This window comes from Emys orbicularis, chromosome 9, assembly GCF_028017835.1.
Source record: "Emys orbicularis isolate rEmyOrb1 chromosome 9, rEmyOrb1.hap1, whole genome shotgun sequence".
Classification (NCBI taxonomy): Eukaryota; Metazoa; Chordata; order Testudines; family Emydidae; genus Emys; species Emys orbicularis.
The window spans coordinates 56044579-56063200 of NC_088691.1; the positions used below are offsets into that span (position 1 = coordinate 56044579).

The window sequence follows — 18622 nt, forward strand, 5'->3', positions numbered from 1 at the left end:
CCAGCGGCAAAGCACCGCGCACCGGCAGCAAAGCACTGATAGGCTCATAAGCATCCTGGAGCGCCAAGCAGATGCTATCCAGGAGCTGGTAGCCATGCAGAAAGAGGAGCAGTACCGCAAACGCAAACGCCACCCCCCCCTACAGCCCTTGTCCCAAAACTCTTTCCGTTGTGCCCCACTGTCCCCTCCAACCCACTTTCCCCAACTTCCGTGTTCTTCACACCACCCGCTGCCTCCAACACCAGTATCTTCACCACCCAGTCCTGAAAACCACGACCCTTACCCTCTGCACTCAACCCCCATCACCATGCAGTATAGCTGTCCTAAAGTGCAGCACTCACTGCACAGCACACCAGACAGGACATACGCGAATCTGTGATTGTACTGTTCCCCACTCCAACCCCTTGTTTCTTTTCAATAAATGGATTCTTTGGCTTTGAAAACATTCTTTATTATTGCATAAAGTAAAAGACTCCTTAGCCCAGGAAATAAACAGGCACTGCAAGTCTGCTTGTCTGCTAAGCAGACACGGATTCCTAAAGATTGGAACTACTGCACTTCACTCCCGTGCAGGGCACCAGATATCACTGCTGGTTTTCAGCCTCAAATTGCTCCCTCAAGGCATCCCTAATCCTTGCAGCCCCGCGCTGGGCCCCTGTAATAGCCCTGCTCTCTGGCTGTGCAAATTCAGCCTCCAGGTGTTGAACCTCGGAGGTCCATGCCTGAGTGAAGCTTTCAACCCTTCACAAATATTATGGAGGGCACAGCACGCGGATATAACCGCGGGGATGCTGTTTTCGGCCAAGTCCAGCTTCCCATACAGAGATCGCCAGCGGCCCTTTAAACGGCCAAAACACTCCACAGTCAGTCATTCGGCACCGGCTCAGCCTGTAGTTGAACCGTTCCTTGCTGCTGTCAAGGCTCCCTGTGTAGGGTTTCATGAGCCACGGCATTAACGGGTAAGCGGGATCTCCAAGGATCACAATGGGCATTTCAACTTCCCCTACCGTGATCTTCCGCTCTGGGAAAAAAGTCCCGGCCTGCATCTTCCTGAACAGCCAAGTGTTCCGAAAGATGCGTGCGTCATGCACCTTTCCAGGCCAGCCTGTGTTAATGTCAATGAAACACAGGTGATCCACAAGCGCCTGGAGAACCATAGAGAAATACCCCTTCCGATTAACGTACTCAGATCCTAGGTGGGGTGGTGCCAGAATAGGAATGTGCGTGCCATCTATCGCCCCTCCACAGTTAGGGAACCCCATTTGTGCAAAGCCATCCACTATTTCCTGCACGTTACCCAGAGTCACGGTTCTTCTGAGTAGGATGCGATTAATGGCCTTGCAAACTTGCATCAACACGATTCCAACGGTCGACTTTCCCACTCCAAACTGGTTTGCGACCGACCGGTAGCTGTCTGGAGTTGCCAGCTTCCAGATTGCAATAGCCACCCGCTTCTCCACTGGCAGGGCAGCTCTCAATCTCGTGTCCTTGTGCCGCAGGATGGGGGCAAGCTCCTCACACAGTCCCATGAAAGTGTCTTTTCTCATCCGAAAGTTCTGCAGCTACTGCTCGTCATTCCAGACTTCCATGACGATGTGATCCCACCACTCGATGCTTGTTTCCCGAGCCCAAAAGCGGCGTTCCACGGTGCTGAGCATGTCCGTGAATGCCACAAGCAATTTCGTGTCGTACGCGTTACGCGGCTCGATAGCATCGTCGGACTCCTCACCCTCACTCTCACTGTCACTTTGGATCTTAAGGAATAGTTTGACAGCCAAACGTGACGTGCTGGCGAGACTCGTCAGCATATGCCTCAGCAGTTCAGACTCCCTTTCCCGCAGACAGATCGCGCTGCACAGAAACCGTTGAAAGATGGCGCCAAAGGTGGACGGAAACAAAGGGATTTCTGGGATGCGAAGCGATGCATCATGGGGCATTGGGACAGGACCCAGAATCCCCCGCACCCACGCCCCCTTCCCACAACCCACGGCGCCAGAATGGGAAAAGGTGCTCTGTGGGATAGCTGCCCATAATGCACCGCTCCCAATATCGCTGCAATTGACGCAAATGTGGCCAGGACAGTGCGCTGGGCAGCTGTCAGTGTGGACAGACTGCAGCGCTTTCCCTATTCAGCTGCACGAAGTCAGGTTTAACTCACAGCGCTGTACATCTGCAAGTGTAGCCAAGGCCACTATCTTTCAGGAGCCAAATGTCCCCTTGTTTTCTTTTGTTGGCCTGATTAAGTGACTCTAAGGCACTTGATACTTTGGTGATAGAACAGACAGCCTGATTAGATAAGACAAGTATAGTGGGAAGGGGAAGAAGTGAAGGCAAGAGAAAATATGAATAAAGAAAATGTTAATATTAAAACATTCTCCTGTTGAGGCACAAGCCTGAGAGTTAGTTATTTTTATCCCACCTGCAATTTTAGCAATGGCTTGAAAAGAGAATGGTTAGCCCAGTGCACACACCAGAGTCATATTTTAAAGCCAGAAGGGACCATTATGGTCATCTAGTCCAACCTCCTTTACAATACAGGCCAGAGAATGTCACCAAGGATACATCTACTCAGAAATTAAACACCCGCCGCTGGCCTGGGTCAGCTGACTCAGACTTGTTGGGCTCAGGCTGCGGGGCTGTAAAACTGCAGTGTAGAATGTTTGGGCTCGGCCTGGAGTCTGAGCTCTGGGACCCCGGGAGTGGGAAGGGTCCTAGAACCCAGACTCCAGCCCAAGCCCAAACATCTACACAGCAATTTTTAGCCTCGCTGACCCAGCACAGCCCCAGTCAGCTGACCCAGCACAGCCCCGGCTGTGCCGCGGGTCTTTTATTCCAGTGTAGGTGTATCCCAAATGGTCCTGCATCAAGCCAATAACCTCTGGTTTAGCTAGTGTACGTCTTTTAGAAAGACAACTTGGGATTGTGCAACAATGATAGATGAACAGAAGAGCTAGCTCCCCACCACCACCACCACCCTTTGCTGAACTTGAATAGCTCTTACCAGTGCAAGAACGTTAAGGAACTCTCTGGTATCAAAGTGCAGCAGCGTACGAACATACGGGTAGACTTCTTCATCTGCAGATGCTTCAGCTGAGTGGAGACGGATAAGAAATTCAAACACCTGCAACGAATATTTACACAAATGTTGAAAATTTCCCACTATTACTCCCATTGTCACTGGTTGAATACCTGAAGAAAGAGTTCTAAACTCTTCTAAAACACAAAAATACAAGTTAATAGAACCATTTCTACTTGAGTGTCTTAAGTAGCGTAGGATGAACGTACAGCACAGTATTCTGGTATTGAGCTCCATACACCATTGTGAAAGTTTACCTTGCAGCATAAACTCAACAAGCAAGTAGTATCACTATACATAAAGCAGTTCGGTTTAAAATATCACATGATTTCTTAAAAGCTCTTACACAACTGACAATTACTTTACTGCGGCTCAGTTGCATAAGCAGAGATCCTCTCTGTATGCTCCCCTACTGATGAATACAGGCCAGGAGCAAAAATAATTACAGCCAACATTTTCAGACCTGAGTATCTAACTTTAGGCACTTGGACCCATATTTAGACATCTAGATAAGTGGAATGGTGCAGATCCCCACTGAAGTCTATGGGCGCTGAAGGTGCTCAGCACCTCAAAGTTCAGGCCACTTATTCAGGTGCCTCACTTAGGGCACCTATATATGAAATTTTTTTCTGAAACATTTTGAAGTTCAAAGTACCACCACATACAACACAATTTTGCCTAAAATCAATGGTGAACACTGATGTGGTCATAGGCCAGCCACGAAGCTACAAGTTACAAGCTGAAACACACAATGAACCTTATAGGAAAAAACAGTCCCACTTACATAGCAATTTACATCTTCAGAGAGATGTACAAACACTAACCTTCACAATCACCTGTCAGTAGGTAAGCTGGTATTATTCCCACTTTATAGATATGAAGTCTGGGTAACAGACAAGTGAAATGACCTGGCCTAGTTCACACAACAAATCTGCAGAAAAACCTGAGAAACTTTCAGTCGTGTGCCTCTACACCCGGCCAATGAGCACAGTAATCTCAGCAAACTGCATTTTAGTGTTAGAAAATATCTGATTTGGAAATTTCTGTCCTGGATCCCTTCATAGCAGTTGGAGGCAAGTCAGATCTTTAAGTGGACAAAACTATTCACATTTGCAGCAGAATCTTTCAACCAGAACAAATGTCTAATAAAAAAAACATACTCAGACACTGCCAAGGTGTCAGACTGTTGGACATGAAGGAGCCAAAAATGGAGAAGTACCTGAGAATCGACTCTCCCGTTCACATCCAACAGCCCAAATACTGGGGAGTTCAAGGCAGTAACAGCCATTCCAAGCAGGGAGGGAGGAACAACAACTATGTATATTTAATTACAACTAGTGGTCTGAGACATGGAGAGTTTACAAAGATACTACTTCCTGCAGTATCCTACCAAACGTCAGGTTGACTGACATTGGGTGGCCATATTAAGTCTGAAAGGTTGAGGGGCGAAGAGCAGATAGCTGCTCTATAAATCTCATAAGTTGCCTGAGTCCTTTCTGCCCAAGATACAGCTTGTGGAGGGTGTAGTGACTCCTAGAGGAAGGATCAGTTCCTCTGCCTTATTAGTCAGAGATACGAGCCTGGATTCATCTTGCTACCTTCCCCAGTTGATAAAGGAAAATTGGGTATTATGGTTTCTACAGCTTTTGGCCTCACTTGGATTCTCACGGATTGTGTCAGACTCCTTAGGGTGTTTAACATTAGGGTGGAAAGACAGCAGAACTCTTTCTGGGAATGGAGTATCCGAGGAAGGGTCAGCCACAGAACTCTTCCAGCTGAAATGTACATTTAATAGATCAGTAAAGGGAGCCCACAGTTCAGAGTACCCTTCTGGTGCATGGACACTGCACCAAGGGGCTCACTGAGGGCTTTGACCTGAGCCTACATGACAGTGTTTGGCCTCCAAGAAGGAAATCTGCAGAGGCACAAGATTCACAAGTGAAGCAGATGTCTGAAGATGATGAGATACTCAGCTGGGGCTCATGCAAGAATGCACTATGAACTGCAGCAACATGTCTCAGGAGATGAGCTTCTAAACCCAAAGAAATCCCACTCTGAAGAAAAGGCTATGCCTTATTTTTCCCCACTTTTTGTATAAATTCTCTTGTCAATCCAACAGTGGTACAACTTCAGCCAGTGAGTTATACAGTAGAACCTCAGTTTTGAACACCTCAGGAATGGAGGTTGTTCATAACTCTGAACAAAACATTATGGTTGTTCTTTCAAAAGTTTACAATGGAACATTGGCTTAATACAGTTTTGAAACCTTACTTTGCATAAGAAAAATGCTGCTTTCCCTTTTTTTAGTAGTTTACGTTTAACACAGTACTGTACTGTATTTGCCTTTGGGGGGGGGGGTCTTTGCTGTTGCCTGATTGTGAACTTCCGGTTCCAAATGAGGTGTGTGGTTGACTGGTCAGTTCATAATTCTGATGTTCGCAACTCTGAGGTTCTATTGTATATTCAGTAGGTGGACTCTTTCCTAGATTCAAGGTGATGTCCACAACCTTGGCTGAGTAGCCTAGAGTAATGATCGGTGTTTCTCAGATCCCAGGCTGCTAAATGAAGGCCCAGATTGGGGTGAAATATCAGACCCTGAAATAGAAAGCCCTCTTGTACTAGAAGTATCCACAATGTATCAAGTTCCAAGAACCACTGTTATTGAGGCCAATCAAGAGCTATCAGAAGAACTCTGGAAAGACCACAGCTAGGGAACACTGACCCTCATTGCTGCTGTTCCTGAAGACTGAGGTACTGGCTGTGCTGGACCATGCTACCAGAGGCGTTGCTGCTGTGCTAATGTAGATGTTGAGCTAGGACACGGTACTCCTGAGGATTGTGGGGGAAGAGTGCCTGAGTCTGTCATGAATGGTATAGAGAAAAAGTGTTATTTAGCCCTTCATATAACACAAGAACTAGGGGTCACCCAATGAAATTAATAGGCAGAAGGTTTAAAACAAACAAAAGGAAGTATTTCTTCACATTATGCACAGTCAGCCTGTGGAACTCATTGCCAGGGGATGTTGTGAAGGCCAAGAGTATAACTGGATTAAAAAAAGAATTATGAAAATTCATGGAGGATAGTCCATCAATGACTATTAGCCAATATGGTCAGAGACAACCCCGTGTTCTGGGTGTTCCTAAGCCTCTGACTGCCAGAAGCTGGGACTGGACAACTGAAGATCGATCACTCAAAAATGCCCAGTTCTGTTCATTCCTTTTCAAACCATTTGGCACCAGCCACTGTCAGAAGACAGGACACTGGTCTAGATGGAACATGGGTCTGACCCAGTAAGATCGTTCTTATGTAGTTTGTTGCCTGCCACAGCAACTGGGGCACACCTGGCTTACACATCCATTGGGAGGTTGGTCCTGGCATCCTGAAACACTGTCAGTGATCTAGCCTTCCTTAACACACCAGAGCAGTTTGGCTCATTTTTGTAGCAATTTGGCTTGCTCCTACACCTGCTCCATGTTTTCTGCTATGACAAATAGCCACGACAAGGGAAGCAGCAAGCACAGTCCCTCAGAAAATACAATGTGGTCACATACTCTAGATCCAAAATGATAAAATCTGAAGACACCAAATTGCAAAGTCAGTTACGGAAGTAAAACTGACCAGAAACGCAGAAAACAGTCCCTCTGCCCCGGCTCAGCAAAGGTCTGGCCTGCCTCCAAGTGCTATGGAGAGAGGAGTAATGCAGTGTACAAATTGCTGGGTGACAAAGGGGAAAGATACACTAGACTGGGCAAGGTCTTGAAGATGCAGATACAGCATCTGGAGGGGATGCTAAAGGTGAAGGGAAAACCAGTGGAGGTACTGAAGGAGAAAGGTGCAGCAGCAGGATCACTAAACAGCAGAGTTTAAAAGGCAAATATGAGCATTGGGGGAACCAGGAAGAGGTGGCTGCAACAGTTAAGGCAAAAGAGGCCTTGGGTATGAGCCAAGATTTTAGCCACGGGGATACCGAGGAAGGGGTGCTGAAGGTTGTACTGCCAAGGCCTTTAATGTACTCATGTCTGTAGCTGAACGTTTGTCTAAATGGGTGAAAAGCCCATAGAAGTCCTGAGTAGCTAGTGTGCACCAGCTAACTTCCCCTGCAGACAATCTTACCGAGCACTAGTAGTACCTTTGCATTCATTAGCTTAATTTTGGAAGTGTACTAAGATAAACTGCCATAAATGCGCAGTAAGAGCCTCCACACGGAAAGTTGGTGTGGAGTAGTTGGTGTGCTTTAAATCCACACCCTAGTTTACTGTGCACTAAATTCCCCATGTAGATAAGTCCTGAATGACTTCAGTCCCTACTGTTGTCAACAAAGTACTATTCAGGAGCACTACAATCACTCCCTACTTCTGAATGCATGGCTACCCATACATTGCACTTCACTTCAAGGGTCCTAAGAGGTCAGCTATAATGAAAGCGCAAAACCTAGAACTTTTCCGACTTTAATTTCCGTAGTCCTAGCTGCCTAAAGTCACCAAAGTCTGTCTAGAGTCTAGACTGAGGACTGCATGTTTTCCCATTTCTCAAGGAAGCAAGAGGAATATTAAGCTTGATGTCAGCCTTTTACAAACAGCTGTGTGGTATCCATGGTGGGTTATAAGCTCACAGGGCTGCAGATATCCAAGTTGCAGTAGTTTTCTATCATACACCTACCCAGTAGATAAAAAGTAGGTAAGACGACAAGGTGATCCTTCATCTCTTAACAACAGTCCTGCAATACCTGCTTCATTCCCTATGATGAACAGTGTCCTTCCAAATTAATACTCACCTGGTTTTTAACCAAGGGTACCAGATCTTCAGGAATATCACCCAATGGATAAGCACGGCCTGCTAAACAGCAGCTGTGGTAAAAGGAAAGAAACCAGTTACTACAAAGCATTGACCTAGTACCACCCAATCCTAAACAGATTGGAACAGTGCCTTTTTTTTTCCTCCCCGGAGCTGCCTAGTCTTCAGTATGCATTTTTTAAAAATCAGTTCTTCATATCAAAGCACAAAACTAGATAAGCATGTATCCTTAACAACAGTGCTATTATCAGAAGGGAAAAGACAGTTACCTTTTCCGTAATTGGTGTTCTTCGAGATGTGTTGCTCATGTCCATTCCACAGTAGGTGTGCGTGCTCGCCCTGTGCACTGGTGCCAGAAGTTTTTCCCTTAGCATTACCCGTAGGAGAGCGCCGCTAGCAACCCCTCAAGTGGTGCCACCATGGCACGGTATAAGGGGCGCTGCGCACTCCCCCCCACCCCTGGTTCCTTCTTGCTAGAAAACTCCAACAGAGGTGAAGGAGGGCAGGATGTGGAATGGACATGAGCAACACATCTCGAAGAACACCAGTTACGGAAAAGGTAACTGTCTTTTCTTCGAGTGATTGCTCATGTGCATTCCACAGTAGGTGATTCCCAAGCTATAACTGTTGGAGGTGGGTAGGAGTTCACAGACACTTGGGACTGACCACTGTCCTGCCAAACCCAGCATCCTCCCTGGTCTGGGAGATGATTGCATAATGCGAGGTGAACGTGTGCGCCAATGACCATGTTGCAGCTCTACAAAAGTCCTGAATAGGGACGTGAGCTAGAAAGGCGGCTGACAAGGCTTGCGCCCTTGTTGAGTGCGCTCTCACAATTGGTGGCAGGGGAACTCCTGCCAGGTTGTAACAAGTACGGATACATGAAGTGATCCAGCTGGAGAACCGTTGAGTGGAGATCGGCCAACCCTTCATTCGTTCAGCCGTGGCAATAAACAGCTGTGTAGACTTCCTGAACAGTTTTGTCTGTTCCAGGTAAAAAGCCAGGGCCCGTCTCACATCTAGCATGTGAAGACAGTGCTCCTCACTAGATGCATGAGGCTTGGGACAGAGTACTGGAAGGGAAATGTCCTGGCTCATATGATAGGCTGAGACCACCTTGGGGAGGAACGAAGGGTGTGGGCGGAGCTGGACCTTATCTTTATGAAACACCGTATACGGGGGTTCAGAGGTTAGGGCCCGGAGCTCTGAGACACTCCAAGCAGACATGATTGCCACAAGAAAGGCTACTTTCCATGAAAGGTTGGACCAGGAGCATGTGGCAAGCGGCTCAAACGGAGGCCCTGTCAGCCTGGCCAGGACCAAGTTCAGGTCCCACTGTGGAACAGGGGGCCTAACATAAGGAAAGAGGTGCTCCAAGCCCTTAAGGAATCAACCAGTCATGGCGTGAGAAAATACTGTGTGGCCTTGCACAGGCGGGTGGAAGGCCGATATGGCTGCCAGATGCACTTTGACAGACGAGGGTGCTAGACCCTGGGCTCTGAGATGAAGGAGGTAATCCAGTATTAGCTGGAGTGGAGCAGCCACTGATGAGACGCTGCTATCGGCGGCCCATCAAGAAAACCTTGACCACTTTGCCAGGTAAGCCTGACGCGTGGAGGGCCTCCTGTTTCCAGGAGGACTCGCTGGATGCCCTCTGAGCAGGTCCTTTCCTCTTGGTCTAACCATTGAGCAATCATGCCGTGAGGTGGAGGGCTGCAACGTTGGGGTGGAGAAGGCAACCTTGGTCATGAGAGAGAAGGGCTGGACGGGTCAGCAACGGCCACGGAGGGGCAATAGACAGGGCGTCAGAGTCCCATACCAGTGTTGTCTGGGCCATGCCAGGGCAATCATGAGGACGCAAGCCTTGTCCGTCTTGATTTTTTCCAGGACCTTGCTGATCAACAGAATTGGGGGAAAGGCATATAGCAGCTGGCCCGACCAGGACAGAAGGAAGGCATCGGAAATCGTGCCCTTGCCCAGGCCCCTTCTGGAGCAAAACCGGGGGCACCCGTGGTTCTGCCTGGTTGCGAAGAGGTTTACTTGGGGAGTACCCCACGTTTGGAAGATCATGTGAGTTACCCCCTGGTGCAGCGACCACTCTTGCTGGGAGGAGAAGTCCCGGCTCAGGCGATCTGCTCAAGAGTTCTGGATGCCCGGTAAGTGGTGGGCTTCCAAGTAGATATTGTGGGCAATGCAGAAATCCCACAGCCAGAGGGCTTCCTGGCAGAGGGCTGTGGAGTGGGCGCCGCCTTGCCTGTTGATGTAGAACATCGAGGCCGTGTTGTCCGTGAGAACTCTGACCCTGCCTGCAAGGCACAAGCAAAAAGCCACGCAGGCCAGACCGACTGCTCAGAGCTCCTTGACGTTTATGTGCAGGCCTAGTTCCTCTGCAGACCACAAGCCTTGGGTCTGGAGGTCTCCCACATGGGCTCCCCAACCCAAGTCCGACATATCGGACAACAGTTCTATGGTTGGGGAGCAGCTCCTGAACGGGACCCCTCGGAGCACGTTCTCCGGGGTGGTTCACCAAAGGAGGGAGGCTAGTACGGTCTCGGGCACGGTAAGGACTTTGTCCAAACTGTCTCTGGACTGGGAGAACATCGAGGCCAGCCAGAGCTTAAGAGGCCACACTCGGAGTCTGGCATGGCGTGCCACGTACGTGCATGCTGCCATGTGACCCAGGAGCTGGAGGCAGGCCCTGGCAGTTGTCACGGGAAACCTCATGATCATTCTGATGAGATCCCTCAAGGTTTTGAATCTGTCCAGAGGGGGCGAAGCTCTGCCACCGTGCCATGGTGGTACCACTCCAAGGGTCGCTAGGCGCGCTCCCCTATGGGTACTGCTAAGGGAAAAACTTCCGATACCAGTGCACGTGGCGAGCATGCACACCTACTGTGGAATGCACATGAGCAATCACTCAAAGAAGAATCCAAGTTTTCTGCATAAACATAACCAATTAGTGCTGGACTGTCGCACAGGAAACAGGAGGTGGCACTGGGACTTTGAGAGGGGAAACATATGAAAAATCATGTGAGTATATTTTGGGCAGCATTTGGAGCAACACTGAGTCTCCTCTTTTCAGATTCATTAGAATCTTGGATGTGGCGTGCTCAGATTCAAGAAGTGGAGACTGGATATTAACCACTTGTGATGGGGTGTTCACCCCACACAAAGCACAGAAGGTTAAAATGGCCAGGTGGGCCAATTAACTCCATAGGCTGCACCTGCAGAAGCCAGGAAAAAGGGAATTGATTAGAAGCACACTCAGCTGGAGGGGCCTATATAAGCCAGGAAGCCAGCAACAGAAGAGGTGGCAGGGAAGGAGTCTGAAGTCACTCCCTGGGAGAAAGGACATGTGTAGGGAGCTATGGGCAAGTAGCCTACAGTTACTCTCAGAGAAGGGAGTGTGGCTTGGCAAGCGCAGAGAAGGGGGAGAGCCAGAGAGGTAGGCAAGGCTCAAGGGAAAAGCAGCGAAGTGTGGGGTAGGTCAAACCTTGGCTGCCAATAAGAGGGCCCCTGAGCCAGGACCTGAAGTAGAGGGCAGGCCCAGGTCCTCCTACTCGCTGCTGATGGAGTGGCACTGGCAGGGCAGTGAGCAGGAAGACTCCCTGAGCCCATTTATCAAGAGGGGCTTTGATACCCAGGAAGGGGAGAACACACATGGTGACCCAGCCAGAGGGCTGAGTCATGAAAGAGGTGGCTGTGGATCCTGGAACGAGAGGGGTCTGCAGGATGAGAGGACAACGGAAAGACTTTGCCAGGGTGGTGGTGATGGTGGTTGTATGCAACACCTGGCAGAGCTAATCCCCAGGACAGCCAGGAGGCAGCGTCACTAGTGGTGAGTGCACCCTGGGACACCACTATTGGCCAATAATCTCAGAACAGCATTGGTCATAGGGGCATAGAGTTTAGGCCAGAAGGGACCACCAGATCATATAATCTGACCTCCTGTATATCACAGACCACCACCACCATCCAGCACCTGTACCAATAACTGAAATTAGACTGAAGTATTACAGCTCACAAGACACTAGACTATTTTTATTATTTGACCCTAAGTGCATGACTTTACACTTGTACTATTGAACTGAATTTCATCTCATTTAGGTTACTTCAATCTTCAAGGTCACACACATCCTCCTGTTCAATATTCCAATCCTCCTCTGTATTGATGATGCCTCCCAACTTTGTATCATCATAGGATGGTCAATAGAGGAAACAATTTATTACAACAAGCAAAACCACCTACAGAATCCACAAAGGTTGCCAACATGAAAGATTAAAAATGGATTTCTGGGCTATGAAGCCCTGGAGTAGGGGAACGCTCTGCAGTTGGCATGGAAGGGGGCATTATCACCATTATGCCAAAACCCGAGTCAGGAGCACCCAAGTTCTAATCCCACCTGTGCTACTTGGTGTGTGGTCATGGGTCACTTCATTTCTCTGCTTCTGTTAAATGCTTTGTAAAATGTAGATATTACTACTTTTCACAGATTTTATCATAATATATTCTGACCTCCTTCATGACACAGAATTCCACCTACCATGCATCACAGGGTTATCGGGAGCATTAGTGTCTGTACAGCAATTTCAACATGTAAATGCATTCTAAGTGCTATCTATAAACATTCTGGAAGTATCTTACCTTATGTACACAAGGAGCTTGTTCCCCATAACCACCTTCTCATCTAAGAACACAGAAAAAGTTTTTTGTCACTTTTTATCCAAATAACTAGACAACAGAATAAGGATCTAATCTTTATTTACTGAAAGGAAAATCTCATTTACTTGAGCATTAATTATTATTCATGACAAAAGTGGTGTCAGTACAGTCTTATGGAATTTTTCCATTCTCCATAACTTTACATATTTGCAGCATGTTTGTGTGAGAAAGGATAGTAGCTTGAGAACTATCTGAAGACAGTTTAAAGAAGAAAGTACTTAAGACTTATTTATAGGCTGTGCAAAGTCTGGAGTCCTAAACAGTAACACCATCTCCTCCCCAACTCCCTAAATTAGAAGTGCTCAGAGACCAGTTAAACTTATGATCAAATATACTAGAAATATCAAACCTGTAAAATCTTAAAGGCAAGTATTCTGTACCTGTGAGAGACTTCCCAGCATTAAGTGGAGGAGCAATGACTTTGAACAATTTCTGCAACAGTGAAAAAAAGAGAAGTTTCAATATTGTTTATAATTGTTATACATCACATAATTTAAGTGCCAACAAGTCGAGTCAGTCCCTGCCCCCAAAGAGCTTAGAGCCTAAAAGGAACACAAAGCTAAAGAGAGTGTCAGAGAATATGAAATAGTCCATGACAAGACAAACGCAATGCCTGGTTTTATAACCTGTATTGTTTAAGAAGGTACCTCCCCGAGAAAGGACAAGCTCACCAAGTTTTACAACAAAAGAAGGCACAGAAAGAAAGGCCCGTGCAAAGGTTCCCTAAATGTACTTGTGCTAGGGAAGCATTTCTCCATCTGCTGATCCTGCGATGATCTACAAAAGAGCAGCCTTTGTCAAATAAACGTTCCTAGATCTGTTAGATCAAAGCTTCCCTCTAGTGGTGCTTAGTTGCTTCCCAGGAATCTAGAGTGCACATTAAAAAAAAAGAGAGACTAGTTGGCAAGCTCTAGCATGCAATGAGCTCGGGGAGCCACAGAGACAAGATAAGCAATAGTACCAGGGAGCACTGCTGATCAGCCCAGCTCCCCCAGCCTCTGATTCCTGCCTCCATGGCTCCCCAGCTCTGCTGCCTAACCCTCCCCAACAGCCCATACAACCACAAGCTTCCTAACCATCTACTAAGGTTCACCCGAGGGAACCTCAAACCCAAGGACCTAGTGAGCTATGTTGGAGCCAGGCTGCTCTCTGGAGAGCACAGCAGGTTCAGCCACCAGAATTGTTTTCCCTAGGACAGCAACAGGCTCCACCTTCCCAGCAAACATTTTCTGCAAGTCTCCCCAAGAACCTATCCACTTCCTCGCCCATTACCAGGACAGAGGGAAGAAAACTCCTTGCCTTGGGAAGTGGTGTTTGTAGTTCCACTAGTGAGGGACTTACTTTGGCTGACAAATCAGCTGTGTTTTGCCAGAAAGGAGCCCTAAGTTCATCAGACAGAGACTCCCCAGGGGAGCATAAATTGAGCTATGGGTATGAAGATGGGCAGCGGAGGCAGAGTGAGCAGTCAGGACAGGAAGTCAAGTGCTATGCTTCAGCATTTCACTGTCTAGGATGTAAGTTGCATTTGTTGTACAAAATAGCCATTACCCAACAGTTTAGACAGAAACCATGAATTAGGGTTACCATTCGTCCGGATTCCCCCGGACATGTCCGGATTTTTGAGCTAAAAATAGCGTCCGGGGGGAATTTGTAAATGTCCAGACTTCTCCCCCCCCCCCATGCAGAGCGCGCGCGGCTAACAGGGCAGCCGGACGGATGGTGCCACTTACATGAGGCTCCGACAGCCAGAGAGAGCCCCTCCTCCTCTCCCCTGCGGCAGAGATCACTCCCTCCCTCCCTGCATTCGCAGATCGCCTCCGGCAGTCTGGAGCTCCTCCCCCGCTCCTCCTCCCCTGCCAGCCAGCCTGCCGGGACAAACGGCTAAGGCCGTTCCTGAGCAAGTTCACAGAGACATTAGGCAAAGGCCAACAACAAGGGGGCCAGGGGGTTGGAGAAGGGGCAGGGAGGTTTTGGATGGGGCAGTCAAGAGACGGGGGGGGGGGGGGGTTGGGAGTTCGGGGGGGGGCTTTCTGGGGGAGGGTGTGGATAAGGTTTTGGGCACTCAGGGTACAGGTAGGGGGTAGGGTCCTGGAGGGCAGTTGGGGGGGGTGTTAGGAGGGGGCAGTTAGGGGATAAGGAACAGGGAGGCTTAGGTAGGGGGTGGGGTTCTGGAGGGCAGTTAGGAGCAGGGGTCCCAGGAGGGGGCAGTCAGGGGACAAGGAGCGAGGGGGGGGTTGGGAGTTCGGGGGGGGGCTGTCAGGGGGCAGGAGTGGGGAGAGGGATCGGAGCAGTCAATGGGACAGGGAGCAGAGGGGTTTAGATGGGTCGGGATTTCTGGGGGGGGCTGTCAGGGGGTGGGGAGTGGTTGGATGGGGCGTGGGAGTCCCAGGAGTCTGTCTGGGGGTGGGGGTGTGGATAAGGGTTGGAGCAGTCAGGGTACAGGTAGGGGGTAGGGTCCTAGGGGGCCAGTTAGGATGGGGGGAGGGTCTCAGGAGGGGGCAGTCAGGGGACAAGAGGCAGGGAGGCTTAGGTAGGGGGTGGAGTCCTGGGGGACAGTTAGGGGCAGGGGTCCCAGGAGGGGGCAGTCAGGGGACAAGGAGCGGGGGGGAGGGTTGGGGGTTCTGAGGGGGGCGGGAAGTGGGAGGGGCAGGGGCGGGGCTAGGGCAGGACGGGGGCGGGGCTCCTCCCGTTCTCTTTTTTGCTTGCTGAAATATGGTAACCCTACATGAATAATACTCAAATTAAGTTGAGATTTTCAAAGCAGTGCAGGGAATTTAGCCATCCATGCCTTCCACTAAATTAATGGCTAAATCCCTGCACTGCTTTGAAAATCTGAACCACTGTTAGTATTAACTCCTCAGGCAGAGCATGGTTTATCTATAGCTACATGGACCTAATCCAGGCCTGCACAACATGCAGCCCGGGCTCACTGTGCAGCCCGTGGGCAAGCGGTGGGGTGGGGCTGCCGGGTTCGCCCAGGGCCGGTGCAACCGTCCGGGATTTTTCCTCCCTCCCGTCCCTTCCCCTCACGCAGAGTGCGGCGCGGCTGACTGGGCGCCTGGGCCTGATTTAGCTGCTCCCATTGGCCTCCAGCAGGCAGAGTCCCTCCCCCGCTCCCCCTGCCTCAGTGTCACGTCACAGCACTCTGCCGGGGAGGGGTTGTGTGCTCGGCAGCTTGTCTGGTTGGCTCCACGTGGAGCCAGCGGCTGGAGCGGCGTGGTGGGAAGGAGAGTCCTGGGGGGCAGTCAGGGAGCAGGAGGAGGGTTGGATGGGTCGGGAGTTCTGGGGGGTGGGGCTGTTAGGGGGCAGGGGTGTGGAGAGGGATCGGAGCAGTCAGGGGACAGGGAGCAGAGCCGGTAAGTGCTGAGCGAGGGGAGGGGCACCCGGCTTGGGCTCGAGCCGCAGCTCGGGGGGGGGGGGAATGGGCCAAGTCCCCCCCCCCAAACCTCCCCTTCGGTTGGGGGTGGGGTGGCTACTGTGCTGGTTGCTCCCAGGGCAGCCTCCGTAGTGATGGGGGGAGGAGGGGTTGAACTGTCTGTGGGCAGCCAGGAAATCCCCAGGGGAGGGGGGTGGTGTGTGTGTGTGTGTTTTATACCTGCCCAGCCCCAACTGCTGCCCCCTTCCCTGGTCCAGGGACCTTCCCCCTCCTCAGCCCCTATCACACTGCCCCCCTCCCCCCCGGGCTCCCTGCGGCCCCCGTGTTTGTGTGTTGGACAGTCACATCCAATCCCTTCACACTGCCCCCCTTTCCCCTCCCCGGCTTAGTTCATAGCCCCAGAAAATCCCTTCAAACTGTCCCCCTTTTCCCCTCCCCTTATCTCATGGTGGGATGACGAACCGAGTGGGCGGACGGCGCTGGTGTGTGTGTGTTGTGTTTTGGGGGGGTTGGGAGGGGGTGTTTCGGCGGTGCTGGGGGGGGGGGGGATTTGGCCCTCAGCTGTTTTCTTTGGAGTAACATGGCCCTCGCCGCTTTACGAGTTGTGCAGGCCTGATCTGATTCTTGAGCTGTTACAAACAAGCCAGTTAGCTAAACAGATACAAAGGACACTTTAGACTGCATGTCAACCATTTTTAAGAAGGACACCTTGAAATGTAATCTCCTAAACCACTAGTTTTCAACCTTGTTTCATTTGCGGACTCCTAAAAATTTTTGAATGGAGGTGCAGTCCCCTTTGGAAATCTCAGTCTGCGGATCCCCAGAGATCCTCTGACCACATGTTGAAAATCATTATCCTAAACTACTGAAGATTCACTTGCAATCTCTCAGAAAATTAACTGTGTAAATGTTGTAAATTGGATAAAAATCTTTTTATGTATGAAAAATCTAAAGTCTCACTGTACTTGCACATTTCAACAGCTATGTAGTCACTAGTGATGCCTTCATAATAAGCACTTTTACATTTACAGAATTCTCTCTCAAGAGCATTTGCCATCAGGACTGTATTCAAGGGGTATACAATGGCGGTTACTTGCCTGTAACTGGAGATGTGTGGTCCCTGTCTGTACTTCACATGTGGTACGCATGAGCTCCCTGTGCCAGAGACCGGAATATCTTGCAAGTAGTATCCGTTGGGCCACACCCTCATTCTAGATCTTTCTCCTCCTGCTCAGCACCGAGCGATAAGAGGAGATGCGGACTGACCATCTCTCCAATGTCTTCTCTACCACAAACACAGTCATGGTCCGAAGCAGAGGGGAAGGCAAGCAGGTAGTGGAATAGAAACAGGGACCACACATTTCGAAGAGCCTCCAGTTACAGGTAAATAACCTCTACTACTTCTTTGAGTGCTGATCCTTATGTGTATTCCACAGGTGGGTGACTGGCAAGCAGCAGCCAAGTAGGAAGGGGGTGCGAGGATGGAAGTACAGATGTCTAACACTGCAATTCCAAAGCCTGCGTCAGCAGAAGAGGCTTGGACAAAAGCATAATGCTTGTGAAAGTGCGTCTGGAACTCCAGATTGCCACCTTACAAATGTCCACAATAGGCACATCAAAGAGATGCTACTGAGGTTGAACTGTGTAACTCCCATTCATGTTCAGTGGAGAAGTGCCTGCTAAAGCTGTCTAGCGCCAGGTAGATATGACTCCAAAACTGTGACGTGATTCCGGGTACACCAGTTCCATAAGTTGACCGCCTCCATGCACAGGTATCTTGCCCTCCTTGTATGTTTATACAGAAGACAGTCATATTGTTTGACATTATCTGGGAATGTCAGGATAGGTAGGAGTAGTTGGGATGCACTATACCTGTCTGACTGCCCTTAAGTTCCAAGAGGCTGCTATGCATCCTGGCCTACCTTGTGTCATATGATTGCCCATGTGGGCTCCACAATCTATGAGGGATGCGTCCATGATTACCAACATGCTGGGTATGGGAGGTAGGAAAGACTCCAACTCACGTGTTTCGGGTTCATCTACCAAATGAGTGAAGCCCTGACACTGATGGAGATTGTCACTACAGTGGTCATGCTGCATCTGTCCAATGTATACACAGACCTGAGCCGGGCTTGAAAGACAACAGATTTGTAGCCTGGTGAATGGCATCACAAGCACAGGAGGCCATGTGGCCTCACAAAGAAAGGTGGATCTGGACTATTGTTCAGTGTTTGTGGGGGACACTTTTTTTTTTTTTTTTAAATCAAAGACTCCTCATAACATACAATCTGTCTGCAGGGAGGTGGGTCCTTACTGTGGCTGAGTCCAGGGTTTCCCCTATAAAGTGTATGCATTACATGGGAGTTAGAGCAGACTTTTCCATGTTTATGCAGATTCCTAAGGATGGCAGGAGATGGCGCAAGGACTGAACTTCCAGATAGGATATATACTTACTTGTAACTGGAGGTTCTTCAAGGTGTGTGGTCCTTATCTGTAAACCACACACAGATATGCATATACACCATGTCCCTGAATTTGGAAATTTTTAGTAAGCAGTGTCCATTGGTCCGTACATGAACAGTTCTCCTTCTGCTCCAAACAGAGCACATGTGTGGAATACTCATAGGGACCATCACTCAAAGATCTGCCTGT

The 18622-nt window shown here is 49.4% G+C and overlaps 1 protein-coding gene across 1 annotated transcript in view; it reads right to left on the reverse strand.

The window, feature by feature from the left end:
• The window catches only part of VPS8 (VPS8 subunit of CORVET complex), a 196342-nt gene that overhangs the window by 153492 nt on the left and 24228 nt on the right, over positions 1-18622 (reverse strand). Inside the window, exons 4-7 of the mRNA XM_065410354.1 lie at positions 12975-13026; positions 12517-12559; positions 7852-7924; positions 3002-3121 (exon numbers count right to left, since the gene is read on the reverse strand). Of these exons, the coding sequence (XP_065266426.1) occupies positions 3002-3121; positions 7852-7924; positions 12517-12559; positions 12975-13026 (288 nt within the window). The remainder of the gene's footprint in view (positions 1-3001; positions 3122-7851; positions 7925-12516; positions 12560-12974; positions 13027-18622) is intronic.